Source organism: Amblyomma maculatum, chromosome 5, assembly GCF_055883805.1.
Source record: "Amblyomma maculatum isolate TAMU_Amacu chromosome 5, ASM5588380v1, whole genome shotgun sequence".
Lineage (NCBI taxonomy): Eukaryota > Metazoa > Arthropoda > Arachnida > Ixodida > Ixodidae > Amblyomma > Amblyomma maculatum.
Window position 1 is genome coordinate 101,427,885 of NC_139348.1, and position 26,697 is coordinate 101,454,581.

General features: G+C 43.0%; 1 protein-coding gene across 1 annotated transcript in view; it reads left to right on the forward strand.

The window, feature by feature from the left end:
• LOC146189035 (sodium/iodide cotransporter-like) overlaps nt 1-26,697 on the forward strand; it is a 48,313-nt gene that overhangs the window by 15,604 nt on the left and 6,012 nt on the right. Inside the window, exons 5-13 of the mRNA XM_084605167.1 lie at nt 3,967-4,034; nt 5,944-6,101; nt 9,587-9,727; nt 9,817-9,946; nt 12,470-12,558; nt 14,030-14,139; nt 18,265-18,332; nt 18,442-18,528; nt 25,841-26,025. Coding sequence (XP_084461293.1) covers nt 3,967-4,034; nt 5,944-6,101; nt 9,587-9,727; nt 9,817-9,946; nt 12,470-12,558; nt 14,030-14,139; nt 18,265-18,332; nt 18,442-18,528; nt 25,841-26,025 — 1,036 coding nt within the window. The remainder of the gene's footprint in view (nt 1-3,966; nt 4,035-5,943; nt 6,102-9,586; nt 9,728-9,816; nt 9,947-12,469; nt 12,559-14,029; nt 14,140-18,264; nt 18,333-18,441; nt 18,529-25,840; nt 26,026-26,697) is intronic.

A 26,697-nucleotide genomic window follows, 5' to 3' on the forward strand; every position in this document is an offset into this window, starting at 1 on the left:
CGCTGTTTTACATGCACTGAGCCTTAGATAAATTGAGGGATACTACAGATTCCATCACACGCACACCCCCCCCCCCCCCCTTTCCAGCCTTTCAAAATATAATCGCATAGTATTCTAGACCCACAGAAAGCGGCACGCAGACCTACACTCTACACACGTGAGCTAGCGGGACATAGCATTAAAGTTATACAAAACAAGTACATGAGCTAACTTACGCGCAGAATGCAGTACGTTAATGTTCATGTACTGTAAAAGCATAAAATGCGAAAATATCTACAGCCTAAGCTGCTAAGGTAATCGGCTCTCACGTTTCACCTGGTCTTATATGCTCGACGGTGAACTGGTAGGCTTGGAGCAGTACGCTCCAAAGCAGAACCCTGCTGTTTAGCTATCTTGCTCGTTGTATGTAGATGAACGGTTGGTGGTCCGTCTGAACCATAGATGGATACCCTATCCTGGAGGGGGAAAACTTCCGTATCCCCCAAACTAATGCTAAGCACTCTATCTCGATTGTGCTGCATGCTGATCTCTGGGGAGGAACTCTCTTCTAGCGTAGGCCTTTCGGGTGAAGCGTCCCGCCATGCTGTTCACTCAGCAGCATGCCTAGGCTGGTACCGTATGTGTCCGTGCGCAAAACGAAGTGTTTCGAGAAAACGTGGAGGCGCAGTATTGGCGAAGTTGAAATACGCCACCTGAGCTTGTCTAAAGGTTCCTGATGGACTGGCATCCACTTATTAATGCGAAAGCATTGCTTCGCTATGTTCACTGATTTCTGTCCGCAGATCATGTCCGCAGGCCATGTTCGCCGATCATGTCCGCAAAATCGTGTCCGCAGCAGTTACGGGTAATTGAGAAGTGGTAGAGGTTAATGAGTGGTGTCAATCAATAGAGGGAGACGTAATCTTGTGGCCGAAAAACTTATTAGGTCAATAGGTTAATTAGGTAATTAATTAGAATAACTGGTTCGCAGGAAAGGGAAGGCGCTGTACCTGCCACATTTGTTCTGTGGACACCTGAAGTGGCTGTAAGGGAAGGAAGGAAGGTGGGAGTGAAAGTGGTGTCAAGGATGTGACATCACACAACCGGAAGTAGAGCAGAAAAAAAAAGCATAGGAAGGGGTTGGCGCGCGATTTGAATGTACCAAAGACTAAAAGAGGTAAACAAGAAATGAATTAGTATGAGAATGAGGATGTGACGTCATGCAACCGGAAGTAGATCAAAAAAAGGGTATAGGAAGAGATTGGCGTGCAATTTGAAAGTACCAAGGACTAAAATGGGCAAGCAAGAAGTGAATTAAGCAACTAGAAGCAACCAAAAGCAACCAACAGCAGCATTCATGCTTTCGCATTACTCAAATAAAGATTCTGCATTGCGCTTTATTTTACAAGATTTCTTTCGCCGTTATTTTGTGAGCCGCGTGAGGAGTTGGAGAAGTCGGGAATGAATTCGCAGTAGAATCCGCTCAAGCTGAGCAATGCTCGTACATAATGCTTTGTTCGACGGGTTGGGGCCGCTTAAATCTCATTGATTGTATTCCTAAGTGGCGCCAGTTAATTTCCGCCAATGCGATCGCCGAGGAACTCGATGTTTTCTATGCCAAACTCCCTTTTTCTAGGTCGCACGGCTAGGCCGGCTGTCTTTTTTATTATTATTGAAAACAATATATAAGTGAAGCGAGATACTTTTTCCGCTTACCACTGGCAACTAGGACATCGTCGTAGTAGTCCTGCACTCCTCATCAGTCATCAGTCACCCGTTAGGGCATCAATCAGAGCCATATAAGTGGAGGATAATTACAGAAGAGCTGCTAGCATTTCATTACTCATGAAATATCGTCAGATTACTGCAACGTGTTGTGGGCATAGGGTCAAATGTAGTGATTAAGTGAGATCACGTAAGCGAGCCATCCACTTCTCCGCGGCTCCCATTTTTACTAGCTCCACCGGTGTGCCGAAACGGCTAGGGCCCTAATTACTGCACCAAAGGATGCGGGATTGCATCACGGCCTCGGCTACTGCTTTTGATGGTGGCAAAAAGCCAAACGCCCGTATGCTGTGCGATGTCAGAGCACGTTAAAGAACACCAGGTTGTCGAAGTTTCCTGAGCCCTCCACTACGACGCCTCTCATAGCCTGAATCGCTTTGAGACGTTAAATCCCACAAACTACATCATTTTTATAGAATCATCCCCGATGAACATATAGCGAATGAAGATTTACACATATAGTTCTCCACATGGAGGGAAAGAGTTGTACAAGGAAGAAATTCGCGTATCCGGGAATTGAACCGATCTGTCCGGAGTAGCACGCTACGCAGTTGCTCTATGTCTGCCGAGTTCAGTCGTTCAGTCGTGTCAGACTCTTCGTGACCCTATAGACCATGTCACGCCACGCTTTCCGGTCTCTCACTATCTTCCTAACATCACATAACTTCATGTGCATTGCCTCGAGGATGCCATCTAACCATGTCTGAGCCGCCACTCAAACACACACTGGACAAGTAAAACGATGCAATCAAAGCGGCAATCATTCAGTTTGATGTGTGCCCCGTTATGCATATTAGCTTTAGAATCTACAGAAAAGGACGAAACCAAGCAGATGATTTAACTTTCCGCATAGTTTCAGTGTCTTGCAAGTAATTTTCTCATCTTATTTTCACCCAAAGTCAATGGGGTTTCTCTTAGGATAACGTTCAAAAGGGGGCTAGACATGCATGTCCTTTTCAAGCCCAAGCGTGCCGTCCTTAGCAGTCAGAGCTGTGACCCACAAGCAGCGGTGCGAGAAGTCGCCCTGAGACGGGTTTGGGCCACATGGCAACAAACGCATGTTGCTCCTCGCAGTAGGTTTTATCCTACCCGATTAATTATACGGAGCAAAAGAATGTTCCATTCCAATATAACTGCCTCAGCGAGAGAACGTCCCACTTGCAGACGGGTGAAGGAAAACCAGAAGGGGGAAGCGTACGCGAAAAGCGTATTGGAATGATCGGCTCACCTCGCGTGGCTTCGCGCTCACGGCCTGCAGCGGTCTGTGTGCACAATGACCGGGCGATTCAGGTGCCGGCGGCAGCCTCCTCAGCAGGAAGTCAGAACTGCACGCGTGCGTCTTTACCCACCGAAACACGAGAGGGAATCGCGAGAGACGTTCTCTGACTGTGGAAGGGGGCCCGCTGGTTATGCCAGAAGAAAAGAATGAAAGCCACGGCGGCGCTGCTGCGGGAAACTGGGAAGTTGTTGGGGTGGCCGTGGAGGAAACAAAATTTTGGAGAGAGCACCGTGGGAAATGGGTGAAGCGTAGTCATAAATAATATAATGGAAAGCATCGAGAGAATTTGGGCGCCACGTGACACGGTAAGTGGTAGAGGCGGCCAGTGTGCCGTCCTTTTACTATCGCCCTAAAAGCGAGCAATAATTACGTGCGGCCGTGGGACACGGTATTCATGTGTATTTCCACAGGTGATTCATATCTACGCATATGCCTTTGCTAATATTTTAATCTATATATAAAGTGTTCAAATTTATTTGCAATTGCTAAGTCGCGGCGAAAGAAACACCGTGGTTTTCATTTCTTTAATTCTACAAACATCTCTTTACAGTTGTGCGTTTGAGCCAGTAAGAAACAGTTTTATTTACGCTTTTTGACTTCAGTGTCTCAACACTAGCGAAAGCATAAATAAATGTTATCCACAACCTGTTTTTTCAGTTGGATTTTTGGATTTTCAAACTATGTCGCTTATATATTTCAATGTGCTGTTAGCTCTTCCCGGCTAATACAGTGCGGAAAGGGTACATTCAATCCGTGCAACACTGTCCGAACATTTTTTGGAAGGTTTCTAAGGAACCAGCTCTATCAAATACACGTTGGCTAAGGTTATTCCATCCCACAGCATCCACTCAAGACACGTAAATTGTGTTTTAGGCGGAAGTTGTGAAATGCGCACCCCAAAGTGATTTTTTTTTTTTTTGCAGTGTTTGCTGTGCCGACTGTATACTGCAGCATAGCGATTGGTGCTTTTGGCACCTTCTACACTGCCATGGTAAGAACTGGTGTGACCAATCGCGGTTATATTATAAGAGAGACTGACTAATGATGCAGTTACATATCGGTACATAAGGAGGTGTGACCAAATCATGGTACGAACCGCACATAATGAATATCGACAACTTTCGGTGCTTCCCACTAACATGAGAGGAATTACGTTGAAAATTACGTTTTACGGAGGGGAAAAGCTTTTACGAAACATTTAAGAGATTTAGAATTTAAGAAACAGCGACTCGTTTAGAATCTCATGACATTGGAGGGGTGGAGTACACAATGCTTGTAGTTTAACCATGCGAAATATTCTGTCATTAGCGTTTGAAACATGGGCGTAATCTGCGAATAAACTTGGGACGGCTTTCGAGCTTCTCCCCACCATAAAGGACCGCGTGAGGGCCGCATAGAGACTTCGGGATGATATCTGTACATTTCCCGCATAGAAACACTTGGTTAGAAGTAAAGTCAAACAAGCGTTTTTTTAGCGACATCCGATATATGCAACGTAGAGCATGGGCGAAGGCAACAGGGAATACATATTTTACCCTCCGTGACTTTATTATCGAACTTCTCCTGAGTTCTTCGGTGCTCTGAGAAATGCTTGAGTTTATTCGTCTATCACGTCATCAGTCTTCTGAATGCTAGGGCGGAAATACTTTACGTGCTCTATCTACAGTATCATATACAGTTGAATGCTTAAATATTGCGGTATGTTCACAAAGGGATGCAGTGTAAATTTTTGTTTTATTATTTGCAGAATAGCAAGTCTTATTTATATGTTTTTTTTTTTTTTTTTGCCAGTAAGCAGAGTGTTCAGGTGTTTATATTCAGGTTGAAATGCCGGTGTCTTCTTGCCGTCTTCCGAATCTTATTGCTCTATTTGACCACCTTCTTCTTTTTCTCATCCCTCTTCTCTATTTTCCTCTTCATCTTCCATTATTCCGTGACTCGGAAAAACTAGTTGTCATGATTAGGGCGCATGAGCAGTAGTGAATAACGACGTTTACTCTAAGTGAGCCGCTGACTAGGCAAGTGTAGCTTTCGCCACAATGTGCAACAGCGTAGTTCTCCCCTCTCCGTTATCCCCGCAACGTCAGTTCTGTTTTCTACCTTGGTCGCGTTTTCCGAGAAGTCGTTTGCATCTGTCAGTGTGGTACAATGTTGAAATTCTAATCGCTGCCTATCAGTGAAATATGGCAAACAAATGTAAAAAGTAACGTTTTTGTTACTTAAGATAATCCCGTTGTTTTGACATCGTAATTTACAATACTGCTGTGAGAATACCTATCTCATCATTACGCCAGTGGGGTCTTGCACTCTGAAAGCAATTTCTTAGCTCAATGTGAGGAAACGCAGCTGCGTAAAGGTGAGGACAGATATAAAGCAAAAAGCAAATTATCAAAATATTTGCAAGAAATCCTATATAGCGGTGATGCTGATCAGATTTAGGCTTCTAACTTTTAGTGGTGGCGGGTCAAACTTTAAAGAAATATTATTTTTTCCTTGGGAAAATTTTACAATATTGAGATTTTGTTTCCTAACTGCAAATAAAACTCCAATATATAATCGAAAAGCAAATTTCAACAGCGCACATCAGTGAAAGCAGGAAGTTTCCGGCAGAAGGAACGTTAGTGTAAAAACTGATATATCGAGTGAAAATTTCAGAAAAGGAAGAAACTGCAGGCAGTCAGTTCAGAGAAGTGGAGGCAGTGTTGTTGTTGTTGTTGTCCAAATACCTTATGGAGGCAGTGCTTGCGTTGAAAGATATGTCTGCTTCTTTTTTATAATAAGTGAACTCGATTTCCTCCTAATAGTGTTTGAAATTGGTTTCCGATTTTGTAATACTTGAGAAATTCTAAAATTCAGGTATAGAAAAATAACTATTCTCTATGTTCCCCTCTTTCCAACAGGGTGGCCTACGTGGCGTGGTTTGGGCAGACTGTGTGCAAGCAGCAGTGTTATTCTCATCTCCTTGGATTATCATCGCGAAAGTTATATACGACTCGAGTAGCGTGATGCCGCCGCTACGACCTATGAGTGACTTGAACGTTGCGGAGTATATATTCCGGTAAGCAACACTAACTAACCTCGGCTCGTAATTTCTTCATGATTTGCTTTAAGAGCCGCACCTGTATCTTCATTTCCTGGCTTGTGAATCAGTGTTGGAGTCTCGCAACAATAAAGCACGTTCCGTTCACGTGTTATACCCTAGAGTAATTATTTATGTGTCTCTTAGCATGCTAATTATGGAGCTTCTGTACGTGCGTTGCGAGAAACCCAATGACTGTGATATCTTTGCGGCCAGCTGGATAGGTTGCGGGAGAAAGGGCTCTAGTTGATCAATAGGTGCCACTTATGCGGTGAATACTGTAAGAGGAATTTCTGAAGCTTCTTGCACTTTCACTTCGGATCACAGTGAAAGATGGCTGTTTACAAACTCTGGATGGTGCAGTCTATAATACAATCTGGGTCCGCCAGCATTTATTTTCAAGAATCGCAATAAGCAGCCGATCGGCGACGAGAGACAATAATGGTTGTGTTTATGTTTTTAAATATTATCGAGCAACAAAATCATACGTAGGTAAAGGCGTAGGTATCATACGTATCATACGGTATCAAAAATCATACGTAGGTATCAAGTAATTTTTTCGCGGTGTTTGAGCGCGAGCCGCAAATGTACGATTTTTAGGCTTGATTTACAACCTTGCTTACTGAGAGGTAAACTCAAGTGTGGTGAGTCGTATCATAGAGGGCGTTGGATATGGAAAAGAGACACACTGCCTAAATTGCAATATTTCGATGCCCGCTAAGATGTGGCCTCATGAACAAGCTCTGTGCAATGAAGCAATGCACATGTACCCTAAATCATATTTGTGAATGGCCCTTTTTTAATCAAAATATGTCCATTCTAGTACACCTATGTTTGGGCCTTCTACCTTGGATTTAATACTTGCCACGTTACTCTGTGCAAGCATTCCTTATAGACTGTTCGTTTCCTTCAAATTGTAAACGCTCTAACGTCAAGCACATTTCACCGAAACATCCGCATTGTAAATACGAGCAAGATAAAAAACTTGTTATTCGCGTTATTGGTGAAAACTCCCCTTCTTTATGAAAGATGCATGTGGCATCGAAACCATGAGCAAAATATTTATTACCGCCCTAATTATTTTAGCTACAGCATCGTTAGAGCTCATATTAAGAAAAATTTCGTTTTCTACAAAGCTTTAAAAATAAACGTTTGGGTAGAGTAAAGTTTAATAAGAGCATTACTCATATTTTATCTCATTAAGCCAAGCCTGCACACAGCCCCTAAGTGTGCCATAGGAAGTGGTGATTTCGGTCCTTATAAATAGTCCGTATATTTCGGGCGTGCTAAAACGAGGCTCTTGTTTTCCTGGCCAAGTTATAGACGTTTCAATTTTTAAAACGCTAATTTGAATTCACTCATTGGTCAGTGAATTTCGCACATGGTTAGCGGCCACGGCGTTGGCTGCTGGTCGGCTGCTCATCTTCAGGTACCACGCCCTGCCCCTCGCCCTAAACTATCATTCGGTCCCCCTCTGTCGTTTGCATTCGGCGGGAACACCCGCGAACATAGAATGGTCCTCGCTTGGGTGCTGAGTATTTTGCGAACTCTTAAGTTACTTAGAAGGGAAGTTGTTTATGGTCCTCCGAAGATGCGTTGCGCGCAACGGCCGAAGAAACAGAGCGGGAAAGGGGGCCGCGTCTTCCACTGCACGCGCGGCCCCTGCTGCGCGCTGTATAAGAGAGGGCGTGCCGAGTCTCGGTCACAATTGGAATGCCTTTTTTTCAACTGCCCTGCACTTTGTCCGTCCTTCTATAAGCGGGAATTGCTCAGGAAATCTATCTCACCAGTAACGTGCCGCCGCACGAGTTGGCGAAGGAGCTTGGTGCTCACCATTGACCAATAATCGTACGAATAATCTAGTTTATGCGCGACGCAGTCAATATCACGTGATTGAATTTGGCTTTTGGCCAGGTATATTTGGTGATATTACACAGCTTGTCGATATCAACCAGTTTCTGTGGAGCCTGACAACCATGGGTCATGCAGAAAAGAGGAGGAAATGAGGCCGTGCATCACCTATGAAGTGACAGCAAAATGCTGGCATCTGCTTTTTGCGGAGAGGAAATGGTAAAGTCTCAAAGTGTGATTTTGTGGCACGGACGGAATATGCGATAAGAGCAACATGGATATAAAACAGGACGAAAGACCGTAATGAGAGCTACCGGCGACATAACGCTTAGGCGGCTTGCCCTGCTGACGCGTCTGAGCCCACAGCGGAGAGCAGTGAATTGACCAAAAACATGCAGGGATAAAAGCGACCCCGTTGCAGTCTCCGACCCGTGGTGAGGTCGGCTACTACCAGACCGCCTTTGACCAACAACCCATCACATAGCACAGGTAGAGAGTTGTTGCCACCGCATCACGCATGAGTCACATGACCAGGAGCATTTCAGAGGTTTCGTGGCGGAGTCAGCCGCTATCTCTTCGCACGCGGCTGAGAATATGCTCACAAGCATGCCTGTGTGAGGCAATATAACTAAAGCGTGGGCTCTTGAGAGCGTTCGCCGCCGGCCTGACCAGGACATGGTGAAAACAGCATAGCAGTGATTAGAGATAATTTCGCCCGTTCAGACGCGATCTAAGCAACCACTATAATCTAGGGCTATCTCCCACTATTAGAACGCTTCACAAACGAGAAACCATCACTCCGCCCCGAAAACGTAGGCATGTCTTTAGTTTCCTGGGCCCGCTTCTGAGATTTCGTCGTTATCGAAAATGTCGCTATCTCCGCGACCTCCAGTCATCTGACTGGTGGAAACACCGGAACCAAATGTCACTACCACTTCCGGATCCGACATTTCCATCAATTCGATAGCTCGAAGTCGGAGAGATAGCAACACTTTCGATAACGAAGCAAGCTCTGAATACGAACCCTGAACCATCTTCAGGGCATACAGTGGTTTGAGCTAATTCTAGCAAAGTTTCAGCCAGCTTACTCTTCAAACTGCACCCCGTGGGGTAACTGGCACTGGCGCCAATCCTGATTCGAAGTAATAGTTTAACTTGTTATCAACCCCTCAAATTGCAGTAGATCTTATGCCTAACGCAACGATAAAAAGTAATGTCACATTCCAATAACTGCGCCTAGTATACGTTGCCTGGGTTATTAAGCACCGTTGTGGATAGTTTATTTAAAAAAAACTCATATTCGGCACCAAAACTTGCATTCAAAGCCATAATGGCTTTATAGATATGCGAGGAAAACGAAGCCTCCCCTAACTCACGTAAAGACATAGATGAGATTCGAGACCAGACAGTAGAAACATGAGAATGTAGTTTCTCATTAGAGTAACGCTTGCCTGACCTGTTGCAAGCCTGAACGTTATTAGCCTACAGTGTGTCTGCTCACGTGACAGTCCAATGAAGCGAGCTTCGTTTAAATGCGGCGATAGTCGCCTAGTAGGATACGTCGGAAGACTGATAGGAATACAGATTTATTTTTGCTCTCGCTTGGCACGCAGGACAAACCTGGACGTGACAATTGACGAAAACGTGTGGAGCGCAATAGTTGGGTCTTTGCCGTTTAGCCTGGTCCGCACAGCTTTTGACCAGATGTCAGTGCAACGATTTATGGCTGCGCGGACACTGGGAGCTGCGAAAAAGTGCGTATCCTGCAGCGCTAGTACTCCTTTTTTTGCTCAAGGCCTCATCCTAATGTTGTTTTCTTACCTATACAATCATCTCTTTCCAGGACAACCGTAGCCGGGTCATTGTTTATTTTTTTCTTCTTTTTATTAGCAGCATGTGCCGGTTTGGCGATAATTTACTGGTATAGAGACTGCGACCCGGTGGTTAACGGTGTTATCAAGAGCTACGATCAGGTGAGATTGTTGACATTATTTTTGAGCTGTTCGAATTTTCATTATATCCTTGGAAAGAAACCATCGCGCGCCAAAAAAAATTTAGAAGAAGAAATAAGTCATGAATGATAACAGGGGCCACAAACAAGCACAACTGTCGGCAGATGTATACGGTTAAAGCTAAGTGAGGAAAGAATAATTTATTTTCCAGACCCAATGCTTAACGATCGAACAAAAATTGCCAGAAAAAAATTACGTATAATGGGCAATAATGTTGCTGATTTTAATAATCTCGTTCTAACTAGGAGCAGACATTATTGGAGACGACAAACTTTGGCTGCGAGGTTACCTGCTAACTAGCTAAGAGGGCAACAGGGTAGAACGTAAAAATACATTCAGGCCATGTTGTTTTTGAAGTTTTATACAGTAGTCTGTCCAAGTCCATTCCAAACACCGGGTTCTAATTTCTTGTACATAATAATTTTAAACACTACACAATGGCCTAAAGGCAGAAAGTTAGTTCGCTTTTAGATGAAAACCTTCCAAAACGAATTTCAAACTGAAGTACTCCATTAGGTAAAGAACAATTTGTGTAATTTACAACGGCGAGTATTAATCACCAATCACTGGAAAACGATGAAGCGGCCATATTAGTGGAATAAAGTCTTCGGGCTGACCTACAGCCCCTCGCATGTCATGCATATGTTTCATCTACTTATCATTTTATCGGTTTTTACCTGCACGTAGGAATATAAAGGCTTTCTGTTCCATTTATTTCTTGTCACTGTGACGTGAACAGCTAATTCGAGATGCAAACAGGTCAAGAATGCCCCTGATAAAAAGCTTGACAGTAAGAGCACCTCGAAAGCATAATGCATAGACCTGCTACGCTTTCGAAGAGGCAGGAAGGCGGAAATGGGTTTCTTGGGGTTCGGGCACAGGCCATCAACCACCGCAGGTTCCAGCTTCGCGGGAGCTGAGGCCACAGTCAGCTGCCCCCCGGCGCACAATCAAACACCGCAGCGCGCAGTCAACCTTAGCCGGGAGAAACATGATTCGCTGCAATGAACCGGGCCTCCAAGTTCCCAAAATGTGGGATTCGGGATACCTGCCGTTGCCATTTGTGCATCCGCCGCCTGGTTACCGTGGTGTTCTCTTCTTTGTGCATGCGTGTGCGTGCCTGTGCACGTGTGTGTGTTTGTGCGCGCACACACAAACACAGAATCAATCACGCGTGTCTCGGGAGGGCGCGAGAAGCACGGCTACGCGAGGTATGAGTACCGCAAGTACGCGGTGGCATGTAGTTCTTTCTTTAGAGCTGCCCACGGGGCCTCTTGCATAGAGAGCGGGCAACCAACACAGTTAAGGTACACCTCTCGAAGATCACTAGACTCCGATCGAAAGGCTCGAGCTGCTTTCAAAGGTACGACCTCTGAGCGGGCGAGCTCGACTACACAGTGATCTACACGGAGAGAGGTCGGCACACAAGAACAGTGTTGAAAGCACGTTGCGCTGTCGTGCAGGTGTCTCTCTCGAGGCCCAGCTAGGACCGCCGCGCGAGTGCGGCAGCCGAAGCGGGGCCGCCTTTGGGCCAACGGAAGCCAAAGGAAAAACATTGAGGCTCCGTTGAGGAGCTTTTGGCCGAACTTCAGCGGCAAGTGGTCCGAAAACTTATCCGCGTTCTGAGGAAGCAAAAAGGACAATAGAAGAACGTCACGAGTACTAAGCGCCTGCTGCGCAAACGGTAACGGCAGGAAGACCGAATCCTATATTTTGTGAACTTGAAGGCACCTTTCATTGTAGCGAATCGCTGTCCTCTCTGCGGAGGTTGAGTGCGCTCTTCGGTGTTTCAGTATGTGCGTGACGAGAGCCGAACAAGTCCTCGACTCGCGCGAAGCTAGAACTCGCGGTGGTGGGTGGCCCCTGTCCGCGCAGAAACGGCAATATTTACTAGGCTTCCTGTCACTCAAAATGCATCAACTTGCAAAATGTATTCTATTTGCCTCATTTGTGTCACGCAAATCACCCATGGGTGTACACATTCCCACCAACAGATGTTTTTTTTTTTTTTTTAGTCTTTCCTGCGGTATAATTTTAGAACACACGCAAAATAAATAATGTTTTTTCGCTCTAACAAATTCCTAAAAAATGTAAACATACAAATATTTGTGAGCAATTGGCTTTTCCTAATATAGGTATCATTAAACAACTTTTATTGTAGTTATAGTAGGCATCGATTGTTACCTAGCGTGATATATTCATGCCGGTCCAGAAAAATGAGGCAAGGAAAAAATTGACAAGATGAAAATTTGTCTCATTTATTTTCTTGCGGCACTACAGCATACAGAAAGTTTCAAGAATTATTTGTGCTGCATTCAAATCAGCACCGTGAACCTACACGGGCGCTGTTAAAGCTTTACGGCTTACTGGATCACCCTGTTGAGTCACTCATTAGAGTTTGCTACATGAGAATATGTAGAAGTCACATATTCATGCTAAATTATAACAGTCTATCCTTATATTATGCTTCTTGCTTGCCTTCAGATTGTTCCCTACTATATGACACAATCTCTTTCGGAAGTGACCATGCTGCGGGGATTCTTCCTTGCCGGTGTTCTTGGAGCCTCCACAAGGTGGGATCTCAGAATGCAGAAAACTAATTCTACTGCTTAGCTCTGAGAAAGAAATAAGAACACAGTAAGAGGTTAAATCATTACGAGTTTAAATTTTACGTGGAGACTTGTCACGAGTCAAAAATGAAGTTTTAGAAGTCGTTTAAGATATTATTAATGCGTTTGTATAAATTACAGGACATGACAGTTATCAAAGTGGCCTGAGCGGTCCATATGTTATTGGTAAAAGCGGTCCATATGTTTTTTTTTTTTTGTTAAACAATAAGGTGCGTCTATGAATTGGAAGGTTACTCACAGTCCTAACAAGACAGTATGGCAATTGGTTAGATTGAGACGTATGGTGCAGTTTATGGATGTAAGGGGCTGTCAGTTTTACTCCACTGACGCCGGAGCGTACATAACAGGAAAAAAAAACTTTAAAAACCGAAAAAGAATATTTCCCCTTATTAGCCAGTACGCACTAAAAATGTTCAAAGTCTGTGGCCTCTTTGTTCTGTTCGCATTGTTCTGTTCGTTTGGCGAATCAGTTTAAGTCTAATGAACAATATCGCCTTTAAAAGCATACAATATTTAAGTTTCTGCTTTTTAATCATTGAGGCAAAGACTGAGAAATGTCGATTGCATATTACGCCAGGACGTTGCAGCCTGGCTAACGTTAGGTTCACGGGCATGTATTTACGTTCACAACGACACGAGGCATAATTTAACTTGGTAACAACTTGCAGACTAAAGTAAAGAGCATCATATTGTGAGGGCCATATAGTGTCAGGATTTGAGTTATTACGCGCATGACATGGCCATCACAGATGGCATTCTTATATTTACGTTTTTGTTCTTAATTTGAAATGCATATTGCGTATGTTCCTTGACAGATTGAAGAGATAGGCTCGCGGGATAAACATTTATTACTAGCAGAAATTGGATGAAAAAGAATTCATGCAATAATGCCCTCCCTGATATACTGAGAAAAGTGAAAAAATCAGTATATGCGTGTCAATAACATTCCACAGCTGCAGGTATAGGAAGCTTACATTAAACGATGCATGCTGGGTAATTCGGCAAGTTTTTTTGTTGACAGCAGACGACGGGCAGCACAGCCAGGCTGAATTGACCTAATTCTTTGTTTTCGACGGTCCAGCGAGCAAAATCGTGGCTGTTTTTGCGCTTCCCTTATGTGCGTACTTAATTTCCGCAGATTTCTGAGGAACGTTTGCGTCGACGCCGTGCCTCGAAAATTGGGCACACTATGAACACATGGCTGTGTAGACGAGACTGTGTGGCAGTGCCGCTGCGTCGTCTGCTGCCAACGACAACACTATGGCGGATTACCCAGCATGCATCGTTTCATACAAACTCCTATAGAATGACTTTTGCAAGACATGTAACAAATATTTTCACTCCTTGCTCGTGTCGTTCTATTTTCAGGCCTACACTGAATTTCCTTCAATATTTCTTTTCTTTCTTTTCACAGCACAGTGTCGTCGGTTGTCAACTCTAACGCCGCCACATTCTACGTTGACGTTATATCACCCTACGTTAAAATAGACGAGCGAAAGGCTATCTTGGTAATGCGTTTGCTTGGTAAGAAATGTATTTCTTGCATATACACCTTCACATTTAAATATCAGGGAATAAACACCACACTAGGTGACCTAATAAAGTATGACAACCCATCCACTTAAAAGATACCGTTTTACCTTATTATTTGTTTATTTATCTATTTTTGTTTTGCCAGTACACGGACTGCGACTCAAAGGCAAACAAGCTAAAGACTTCTAGCAGCACATCGCGGAGGTCTGCACTCTTCTGTGCAAATTTGCAGAAGATAAAAAGCACAATCTGCATTGAAATAGAGCGGGATGTTGAAATCAAAAGAGTACAGATCAGACATGCATAACACTGAAGGAAGCAAATAAAGAAAGCACGGAAAGTAAATGTGAGAGCACTTGGAAAGGAACTATGGATTAAAGATATATCAAAGGATTGCTTTCGTATGCCTGGCATCACACACAAAAAATACATTTCTAATATTGGCTATGCTTGATACATTATCTTTCATATCTTGTTTACATTCCTGTGTTGTTTAAAATCACATTCTCATGTAATTGATGTCCGCTGGTCACTGCCAACGTTTGGAGCTAGGGACTCGTGAAGCTGCTACACGTGCAGCGTATTGACCTAGTCCTCTTGCTTCTCGTAAGGAAGGTAAATAAACATCAAACTTCTATTTCACTTAGGGTATTGGATGAGGGTGTTGGGTTATAAGTGTGTTAATATTTAGCAACCTTAGTTTGCGCGAGATTTGGAGGATTGGTATTGAGGGTGTGTGTAGCTGAATGAGGATGAGGCAATAATGCATTTGCACTCAAAGATGCACGAGTTTTCCTTCATAAGGCTTCTGACATAGAGCAATAGCTTTTTTGTGTAGACAGTCGTAATGGTAAGTATATTGTGAGTTGAGAAGAATAACACCGGCTTCTCTAGCCGTTTCAAAACACGTCCGAGCTTTCGCTCACTGCAAAATAAAATTTCGCCCACTTATGTTCTTATATGCTTAATGTTTTATGTGAGAGCGTATGGAGCTCATTCGCCCGAAAAGCCATCGTGGTCGCCTTACCTTAAATGTAAGATGAGGCTTCGAAACCTTGCCGGAAACATGCCGAAAAAAAAAATACGCACTTGATTTTATATCAAACCTTTGAATCAACCGTTCTTTTTGCAGTGTTCGGGGTTTTGTCTATTTCGCTTGCAATTTAACATCTACCATGTAACAAGGATGAAGAATAGTTTGCGATAGTGATTTGGATAGATGTTTGTGCTTCCAACTCCATGATGTTAATAACAAATGTAGGCGTCTATATGAAGTACGAGAGATATATATATGCTGTGCGTGCCATCAGTTAAACTAATTCCAACAAAAATAAACACTTCGCTTAAGGAAAAGACGATAGTAAATGGGCTATTATGTCTACCGTAACACCTCGAGTTATCGGCCATCCTCCCGCCAAGCCTCAAATTGGAAGAAAAATTTGAATGGTCTGCATTTACGCTGACAAATTACATATTGCAAAATGCTAGAAAACAGACTATTTTTGGCCTAGCTTGGCAACGGTTGTAATAAACTTTATTCACACAGAATATTATCTTGTTCGCAAAGTTTATAAAACAGTGTTTATTTTCTCGGATTGATTGATGACCTAGACAGGAAAAGTAGAAAGGTAGGCTTGAAAATCAATATGCAGAAGATTAAGGTAATGTTCAACAGCCTCAGGAAGGAACAGCAGTTTACATTAGGTAGCGAAATACTGGAAGTAGTATGCGAATATGTCTACTTAGGACAAGTAGTAACCGCAGATCCGGACCATGAAAAGTAAATAGCAAGAAGAATAAGATTGGGATGGAGCGCATTTGGCAAGCACTCGCAGATTATGACTAGCAGCTTACCGGTATCGCTCAAGAGGAAAGTATACAACAATTGCATCTTGCCTGTACTCACCTATGGGGCTGAAACGTGGAGCCTAACCAAGAGAATTCTACTCAAGTTGAGGACAACCCAGAGAGCTATGAAACGAAAAATGGTAGGGGTAACATTAAGAGATAGAAAGCGTGCAGAGTGGGTCAGAGAAATAACTCAAGTTACCGACATTCTAGTTGAAATTAAGAAGAAATTGGCATGGGCAGGACATGTAGTGCGAAGAGAGAATAACCGATGGTCGCTTAGGGTAACAAACTGGATTACAAGGGAAGGAAAACGTAGCAGGGGGCGGCAGAAAGTTAGGTAGGCGGATGAGATTAAGAAGTTCGCAGGGGTCAAGTGGATGCAGCTAGCACAGAACCGGATTAAGTGGAGAAATATGGGAGAGGCCTTCGCCCTGCAGTGGGCATAATCGGGCTGATGATGATGATGATGATTCTCTCGGAAATAAGCTTCTTGTAAGCAGGGAATTTCACGGCGAAGGCTGCTTCAGAAGAACTGTTCTTTGTCGCGTTTGAAAAGGTAGTGCACCACTGTCAGCGACATAGATAGTGGGAATATGAATGTCAAAACTAAACTTTCAATAGACCACTTTCGAACGAAAGGGTCTCAGCTGCACACATTTGCAATTAGACCCTACGCAGTTACGTAGGGGTGGCCCTACAAACGGATTGTGACATCTGTCTGAGCACTGAATGTCACAGTACAAAGATATTACGATCTCATGTTTCTCACTTGATCCAACCCAAATTCCTTGTGCTAGCGATGAAAAGCATGCTTATATTTTTACCTAAATAGTTTATCTTCTGCATAACAGTCCTTTCACCTTGCGTCCGCGAAAATTCGGAAGCATGCGTAATAACAACAGTCTTCAGTTTGCTTTCTACTCGAAGCGCATAGAACAGATTCGGACCAAAAGCCGTCGCCTCAACCAAAATTAAGAAAAACGCTGTCGGAAAAAAAAATACTTACATATTAAAGTTTTCGGTATTCGGCATGTATTCGAAAGCTATCTTCGAAACCTCAAGTCGGAAGTTTTTACAGCATGAATGTACAATATTGTATTATACTTCTTACCTTTTAATCTAAACTGTCCTTTCTCCCTGTCACTCACCTCTTTAATTTCTCCTACCTGTCTGCTTGGCATCCCTCTATATTCCGCCGACTCAGTTCAGGCGCTTCAGCTCATTTCGAAAGCAGATACCAGGGCAGGCAAAAAAAAAAATATTTTTCCTTCCTTTATTATTTTTATTTTATTCTATAATAAAACCATTTACTACTTTGCAGCGAAATCTTTGAATGCATAGTACAAGTCATTTAGGGATTCAACAGAAGCCGTTTAACGCGTTGGTGGTAAACATATAACTCGTTCATTCATTTTCGCCGCCGAGAGTCAATTAGGGGAATAATATAGCCGCCAGTTTCTACCGCTAGGGACGGCCGGGAAGCTCCGTGTCGAAGTAAAAGGAAAGAAACTTAACGCGCCACATCTGGTGTTGCTTGGACTGGGATGAAAGGAAGCAGGAAATGATTGAATTAGTATTTAACCGACATTTAAACCACGCCAATGGGGAGGCAGGAACATGAGAGCAAAAAACAAAGATAAAATGACTGCGGTTTAACTTTGCATGGTTGAACCAAATTAGACGAGAGATAGGTTGGTTTGGCAGGGTTTAACGTAGTTTAGTATTTTGCGTTTGAAATCATATTCGATTCGTCGACATCTCTTAACAACAGACATCTGGACATCGTAACGCAAATATCAAATAATAAACGCAAAAGAAGTAGAACCTGCAATTTTCAGTGCAGTTATGCTGCACCTAACGTATACATGATTCATTGGTGAAAAGTGATATCTTAATCATAACTGATAAACTATCGTCCATTGCTACGCGTAATGAATAATCCCCTTTTATACTTGAGATAAGCTATACAATAATATAGCACTTGTTTTGATATGGCAATACCCGAAGGTTTTGAACTGAGGCTGAGCAGAACTTTAAACGAATGTAGTCCGCCCCTCCTCGATATTTGCATTGAGTAGATGTACCGTTCAAAGTGATACCCATCGAAATGTGACCTAATTAATTATCAAAGATAATTTGTAAACCTGCTCTTGACATCTACATTTATTTATAAGCAACAGCTGACAGGCATCCAGAGTCATCCTTTCCGTGAGACTTCTGCGGATCCGTAAGGATTGCGCAAATAAAACGGACATTTTCTTTCAGCCTTTGCTAGCGGAGCCATCATGACGGTGTTCGCTGTAGCCTCTCCAGCTATTGGTACTGTGGCAAGGGTATGTATGTGCCACGGCTAGTATGACTAACATCAATAAATCACTAATGTTATGTTTGTACCTCGGGCGAAACCACCTGGCCTCAGACCTGCACTTCGTTTTGTTTCAGGCGTTCGTGTCACTGTATGCGTCGGCATCAGGACCGTTTGCGGGCCTGGTTCTTCTTGCGATCTCGTCACCTTGGGTCAATGCGAAGGTGCCAATTAGTTTCACTTGTCTTTAATTAACGATATTACAATGGGCGCACATTTGTGCAAAATTGTATGACATTTTCGACCTTTCTTTTTTTCTCTTCTTTGACTATTTGTTTCTGCACGTTTTCATATAGGACGGCGGAGGGCAAATTAAGCTTATAAACGATCATCATCTTAGAAGTATATAAAGTACATATTATTTATTCATTAGTTTAAAAGAAGGTTCATTGATCTAAAATCAACAAAGAAAAACGACAGAAAATCTATTTTAACGAAAATCTAGGAAATTCTAGCCTAGCATGAGAATGCGAAATGAATATTCTTTTGTGTATTTTGTCACCATTCTAGGAGGAGCAATGTTAGAGAAAACCGGTTGAATCCGCAGTACAATGTTTTGAAATATAGGTATTCTGAAGACTTTTTATTTAACTTTTTGAGGTTTCTAATGCAGTTGCACGAAATATTTGATTCATTGTCTATTATAGCGTGCTTCAGAGAAGACAACGTAACTTTGAAGAGGTCGGTTTGGTTCGTGGGGTGTAACGTTCTAAAGCGACTCAGGCTATGAGAGGCGCGCTAGTGAAGAACTCCGGAAAGCTCAGCCGAGTAGGGTTTTTGCCGTGCCCTGACATCGCGCAGCACTCAGTCGCCTAGCTTTTCGCAACCATCGAAAAGTGGCCGCCGACCCGGGATTCCATCCCGCCCCCTTAGTAACAGTAGCCGAGCGCCGTAACCACTACGCCACCCCGGCGGAACTGAAGAGGACGGGTGAAACTGGGAAACCAATAGAAAACAAACGCTCCGCCGCAGTGTAAGTAATTTGCTGCAAGGTACGATAATTATCCAACTATTAAAAGAGAAGTTACAAAACAAACTTGTCTTCATTGAGGGGTTAGCTCCAAGATGAGATTTCGAAGTCATGAACAAGGCAACGCCGTATCAATTTTTGAAGCGACGAGAAAATGCTTTCTCCAACTTCTACAATATGAGTGCGTGGGACGCCTTTTACGTAAGAAGTCGAAATTGAGCGCAGGAAACTTTGTACAGAAGGGCGTTCTTCGACGTCGTGATGCAGTGATAACTGTGCGAAATTCTAACGGCCGATTCTGCTGTGACGAATTAAGCATTTTATTTTGCTCCGTCGCTCTTAAAAAAAAAAGAAATCGACCACTTTCCCTTGCACGAAGCTGATAGCCAAACGAATGTACAGTTCGGTCCACTGTTAAAGGGAACGTGTCATTGCGTGCCCTAATCACCTCGCAAAGCACTGCCGCTGACAAATGGCGAGAATGAACGGCAAGATGTGCATGCTCAAGAAGAGCAGCCGGCCGTGCTTACAGCGCCTGAACCTTGATGATCATTTGTCGTCGGCTATCTCGGGGGTGCTTTGTAAAACCCGCCGCCACGTTGTTTTAAGTTACCCTTAACAGTGGACCATATTGTACAAGACCTGCCGCAATACCGCTTGCAGTTTGTAACTGAACGCGGTAGCCACTACTCGGGTCATCACCGGATGTCGCTTCATAACAAACTTGCTACGTGTGTGTTGCCTTGAGATTTTATCTCGTACGAAAAAAAGACTCGGAATTTCTCGCTCTGCACAACTGCAGGAAATGAGTCTTCCTTAGTTCCAAAAACAGAAATCGTATTGTACAATTTTCCGCTACGAAATCCCCTTGGGACTAAACACCTTATGGTGGCCTAAAAAGTTAATTTTTGGATTTTAGTTATTCAACTGTATAATAAAATTGGTTCTGTGCCATTTTGTGTCTGCGGTAGCACAATGTTTGTACCTACACATATTTCTGCTCTATTTTTAACCCACGAAATATATTTAAATGTACTTAAATTTTCACCAAAAAAGTGCATATACCTACTGCTGTACCCTATTTGCAGAATAAAATTTCACCGCATCTTCCGAAACCTAAGGCGGTCTTAACTAAAGCTGGTGCATTTGCTCCTGCGCACATAGTGCGAGTACATTTAGCAGGAGCGTATGTGTAACTACATAATACTGTATTTTTGTTCACTCGGAGAAAACAACATTTGTACAGTTCCTTATGCCATTTTGCGAAGAAGGCCTTCATGCTTCATATGCGAATCGCGTTTGTTTGTGCAAACTTGAATCAGTGCCACTTATGTTATAGCCGTTATTACTTTTAAATAATTTTACTAGCATTATTTTACACGTCAAGATTCGAGGGGAAAGCAAACAGAACGTCAAAAGCCCGTGCAGAAAACTTCATTTTTGTGTTCAGTTACTGGGCGTTCCTGAGAATATTACATTGTAAGAATTGGCCCTACGCAGCCTCAGCATCTGGTCGCTTCAAAGTGGATACCGTGGTTTGTAGGAGTATATCACGTTAACTAAAGCACTTGTAAGCTACTAACTCTTGTTGTGGAATCAAATCCCACCAACGAATCCTCATTGCATGCAATACCCATTTCCGATACAAGAAATAGATTAGAGAATACCAATACGTATGGAAAGCGATAACCTCCAGTATTCTTGATCGAAATACCTCAGTGGCTGTGGCTAGCGTCATCGGCATGTAGCCACACAAGGTTGTTAGTGATACGACCGCTAACGCTGAGGTCAGAATTCAGTCACTTCTCACGAGCGAGCGTTAGGTTGAGCGGACAAGGTGGTGTCCTCGACTCGATGCTGCAATCGTACCAGTTTAGGCCATGTGCTGTAGAGTATGGACAAAATATGACATGCGATTTCAAAAGAAGGTCGCTACAAGTCTTCGATGATGTAAATTAAATGAATAATGCCTAAAAATATTAAAAACTCTTGTTGTGATGATCCTTGAGCTGCCTGTTATACGCACTAGTCCAGGCCGATGCTCCTGGAGTAGTGCGCTCCTCGAGAAGGAAGGCGTTTGAATGTATATTGTGGCATCTACCAGATTATTGGTGAAGCACCCCAGATGACTACAAACCAGAGTCCCGTCATATACTTAGGGAAGAGCTTGTATCCCTTACTTTTTGCCTTCTAACATAGTTTTGAATATAGGCCTTGTATACTTTCGGGCCACATCCGTGCAAACGAATGATTCGCAGCATCGTTATACAATCCTGCATCCATGTCCTAGATGCAAGAAATCTTAAACAATATTCTTAGGCTCATGGAAAGTGAAGAAATAATACTATTTACCTCCAGATCTCATATTCGGTTGAGTTTCGCCCTCAACAACACCTCGAAATGGTGTGCCTCACAATGGCTTTCATTAAGCCTTCTTTATGTTTCTGGGCGCCTCAGCTGCTCAATATCTAGAGCGTATTATTTGCTTGTTTAGTCACAGCGCCACATCTGCCAATAAAGCCAATCTCCGATATTACCCATTCCATAGAACAAATTTCACAGTGTTGCTGCAAAAATCTATGCATGAACATGTCAACAGCCACCACTGAACGAATACTACAATTTCCCTCAATTTTCTGAAGAAATGATTGGCTTAACATTAGCATACAATTCTCCAAAGTCTGCTCCCAATTACCACAATGGAATCTGTTAAATGGGTATGTACCTCTAACAAATTATTTTCCTAACCTAATGCGATGTTGTAGTAGTAATAGAAGACTTTCTGCAAATAATCAGTCGAACATGTTGGCTGCATTGGCAAAGGTCCGGTACAGTTCTTGCTTCTCAGCTTCAAACGAGTCGAGCCAGTGGTTTGTGGAAAGGGAGTTATTAGAGCTCGACTACTGAGCAGCCACTCGGTAAAAGAGGCAATCGGGTAGGTTCGCACGAATGGAGAGACAATCAGGTAGGATGGGTCGGATCTACAGCGCTATAACGGGCAGAGGCGTGCGGGTTAAATGAGCGCATGCATTTAGATGTGCAGAAGGCGAGCCTCCGTTACTATGAGCAATGGTTGATGGGGTTGATATAGATGCAGGCTAAGACAGGAACATCCCCTTGGTGGCGTGGTACGTGCAGTGTCTCCAATTATCCTACTAGAAGTTGGACCAAGAGCTAAAAGGTGTCTGATTAAGAGTATTGTGAACAAGCTGTTGGGACAACTTATTGTCGTTAGATTGATGTGCCCAGGAAATTAACGGAAGAAGAGGTAGGAAGGCTATATTGTGAAGACTGCTCATTAAAATGAAGGGTTTTGCGTGGTCTTCTTTATTTGGCAGAGAGTACCTTGTGAGTTTGAGTAGGGTGTGTACAGAGTCGAACACATCCCTCTAGAGAGCTCGAACATTGCTTCATGTTCAAAAAAGGTGACAATCCAAAATATATACTAACTTTTACTGTTAATACTTGCGCTTTATCGCAACTGGAAAGTCGTGCGAACAGTCCTTGTCTCTTATTAAGTAACTACACTAATACAGGGCCTAGTGTGATGCGCGGGATATAGCTCGAGCACTTCAGGCAAGTGTGATTGACTATGTATACATCCGAACAGGGAAAAGGGGTGCAAATGACTGGAGGGCAAAAAATGGCAAGGATGCTGAGTAACAATGCGTACAGGGGTGAAGCTGTGGGTTGGTGGGGTGCTTAGCTATGTTTCTTTTTGTGCGTAAAAGAATGTGGCTATTGTGCCTCTAAGACACGGTTAAATTATTTGCTATGTTATGTGCCTAGAGTTATGATACTAAGGAGGAAGAGGAGGAGGAGGAGGAGGAAAAAAAGAGAGCGTAAGGCAGATATTTAAATTTTATTTCAAACATTAGCCTTCTTCACAACCATGTGAACAAGGGTAAAAGTGACAAGTGCTTGTTTGCCTAAAAGCCATGCTGGATGAAACGGGATGTTTCCTTGTAAATCTAGCAAAATATTTTCCTAACTTGCTCACGATGTCAGCATGAGATTAAAACGTCATTAACCTGTGAACTCATCACCAAACATTTCACACACAGGCTTTTCATTTTTTTGTTAGCAGGAAACTATGGGTGATGCGTGTATGTGTGTGTCCTATACACAGAGGGCGTAAATTACTTGGAAAAAACGTTCCCGATGTCGACATGATTTCTATTCTCCTAAAATGTGTTTTACAGAATAAAGTTTGTTGTTTGTTTCTTTTTCCCAAGCAGCCTGCCATTTTTTCTCAGTTTACAGTGCATGTTTATATGTTTTAAATTCATCATTCTCAGCCGGAAAGCGCATGCATCTGCCCTCTCATTACTGTAAATCTCAACGTGGCTTGGGGACCCAAGGGATATTATAATAAGCTTTCAGCCGTGATCATTCCCAGGGTGTATATGATAGCTCCCATTAGGGGTTGACAGCATTGTTACAGTTTAGTGGGGAAAGTGTACTCGGAGTCGGTATAAATGACAGTGTTTCTGGTATTTTCACTTGCAATGTTTTTATACAACAACATAGTTGGCAGCTGTGGAAACTGTTGCATAATTTTGCGGACATATTTCCTTTCCATTTCGTTTTCAATTACAGCGCTTCAGACATAGGCTTGTGCTTTTGACTCATTAGTGTAAAATGCCATGAAAAACTTCTGAGGTGCGTTTCATGGGCTATTAAATGGGGATGGTGCAGAACGTAGCCACAGTATTCTAGAGAAGCCTAGAAGTCATCCACAAATGCCACTCTCTGCGTAGCATAGCCGTAACCGATCATCCGCAGCCGCTTAACGTAGACCGGAATAGCAGAAGGGGAACATATAGGACGGAAGTTGAGTGATACGAACCATACATGGCATTATTTGAATCACAGTATTGATACTCCTGTACTTTAATTACTTTTAGTGGTAATTTCTAATGTAATAAATTTTTTCCCGACGTGGTAATTTAGTAATGTAATGTATTACTTTAGAACAGTAATTTTGCAACGAAATTATTTAATTTTGCAAATTACTTTTCTTTACGTGCCCCACTGGTCTATCAACAGACCACGGAAGCAATAAATAGCCTTAGAACTGACTCGTGACAGCTCTAGGTAAGCAATACGCTGGATTCTCCACTGGTGTCGGTCTTGAGTGCAATGAAAGTTTAGAGCTCTTGACGATGTCTCGATTTTTGTTGTTTTGTTGCTGTTGTCTTGCCTTTTAGTAGAGTGTGCTGCAGGAAAAAGCGAGGATATAGTTATCTGGGACAGAATCTGGCGGGGAGACGGAGGATTTTGTGCGTCGAGTCTGGAGCGAGCTTTTGTTCTGTTTTTCTAGCTTTGCTTGGGTTTTTCCTAGAAAAAAACTAGAAAGTAATTAGGAGTATTTGCATTGCTCAACTAAAGTAGTTGTACTGTAATACCATTATTCTTGGTACCCGTATTGATAAAGGAACTGAAAAATATTTGCCATCTTCAGTAAAATAATTAGTAACGTAATTCAATAATTTTATTTTTCGAAACGAATCTTACCGTGCATGGAACCAAGGTTTTCTGCAAGAACGGGATTGCAAGATGTAGCAGTTAACAGGAGCTAGCAACCATACACCATAGCGAGTAAGGCCGGAAAGGCCGGGCAAGCCTAGTAACGGCGAATAATGAAAAGCAGTGCGGAGAAGAAACAAGCCCGTCTGAAACTGCTTAGTGTTAGTAGTGGAAATAGGGAGATTTAAAGCAGCCTTGTTGAGGCTCTCATAGGATGGCCTGCAGAGTACTCAATTGAGTCCGCGTGAAGAAAACGTAATAGAACGTAATGTGACTAGTTCTCAAAAAACGTTAAACGTTGCGAATAGCCGAAGGCGAGGACACCTTTGTAAATAAGATGATGCTGTGGTTTTACTTCACTGGCGAAAAGTGTCTGTGAGCCAGCGCTTAGTTGCACGTCAATGAAACCTGACATACTCGATGGTCATTCAAAGGCCACACAAAACAGAAGAAACGAAATGCACGCATCTATTGAAGCCATTTTGAGCTCCAATACATTTATGCACTGCAAAATAACGGTTTTCGCTTCTCACCACATTTAAACATACTGTCTTCGATCTGTTAGCAAGTACAAAGGCGCGCAATTGGGCTCCTCACATTACACACAGTTTTACTCTGTTCCTTTTGATTTCAGCGCTTTTTATGCTTATTAACCCTTCTACCCAAGTAAGCATCGAGGGCCTTTTATAAATATTGCCCAATGGATGCCATTTGGGGAAATTTGACACTTTTCAAAGCCTGTTGTGATTTCCCGGCTAAGCGACACAACTGCCTGATCAGATTATACAAACGTGCAGCGTTACGCATCATTGTTCATTTTGCTTGCTCACTGCCAATTCTGCCGTTCTTTAGGTTTTAATAGTCAGCATTTGTATAAGAACAGAAGAGCTCATCCTAGGCGTGGCATTGCAAGCCCAGCTCGCTGCAGCTTAGATTGAACTGCTTGGTTTGAGCATCTACGATGGTGTCATGCGCAGGGTGCAGCGTGGGCATGCTTGTTGGTTTGCGGACTCCAGCTGTGGCACGCGATCGGCCGCAGCCTGTCCCATGTCGCCATACCGCCGCTCTTAAGTGGAACATTGGAGAGATGCCCTCTGGAACCGAACGCGACCCAAAACTTCACGGGTGCGCTCTCCTCTGCTCAAGCCTCTCTTTCCAGCAGGTTTGTCTCTTCCTCGCTATGCAACCTTTAAAAACTGCGAAACAAACAAAAAGGACTCGAATGCTCCACTTAATTTTGAGCAGTAGCAGTACAGTGATCATTATTCTGAACCAGTTAATCAATGAAGATCATGTCCTGGTGCCCTCATATCAGTCACATTGCACTGTACAATTTAAGTAGAACATGAAATACATGCTTTGGCAATGAGTCAAGCATTGAAGTGATCACCTCCTGTCTATTATTATCAGAATGGCGTCGTTTTGATTTTATGAAGCAAGTTTTTGGCATATTCAAAATCACTAAGTGGCACACAGGGACACTGAAAAACAATTTTTAGTTTTTAGCGCACAAATTAAACATGCTCGTAAGACACGTGCGTAAGCTCGCCGTCAGTAATCATCCATGATTGGGAAGTTTTATAATTGGATTAATAGTAGAATGTTTTGTTGCTTTAGCGTGAAGGGGTAGCGCAAGCACTTCTGGAGCTCATATCAGATTATATATTACCCATGTACGCTTCAATCAACTTTCAGTTGTTAGTGGCGGTTCTCCTTTTGTCTATTCTTGTTCTCTGTCTCCTGTTGCAGCCCTGTTAAAAGGGATGAAGTTAAACGTTTTTTTTTTTTTTTGCACGCCCAGAAAAATGTGTGGCTGTGTGGTTTAGTGTTTGAC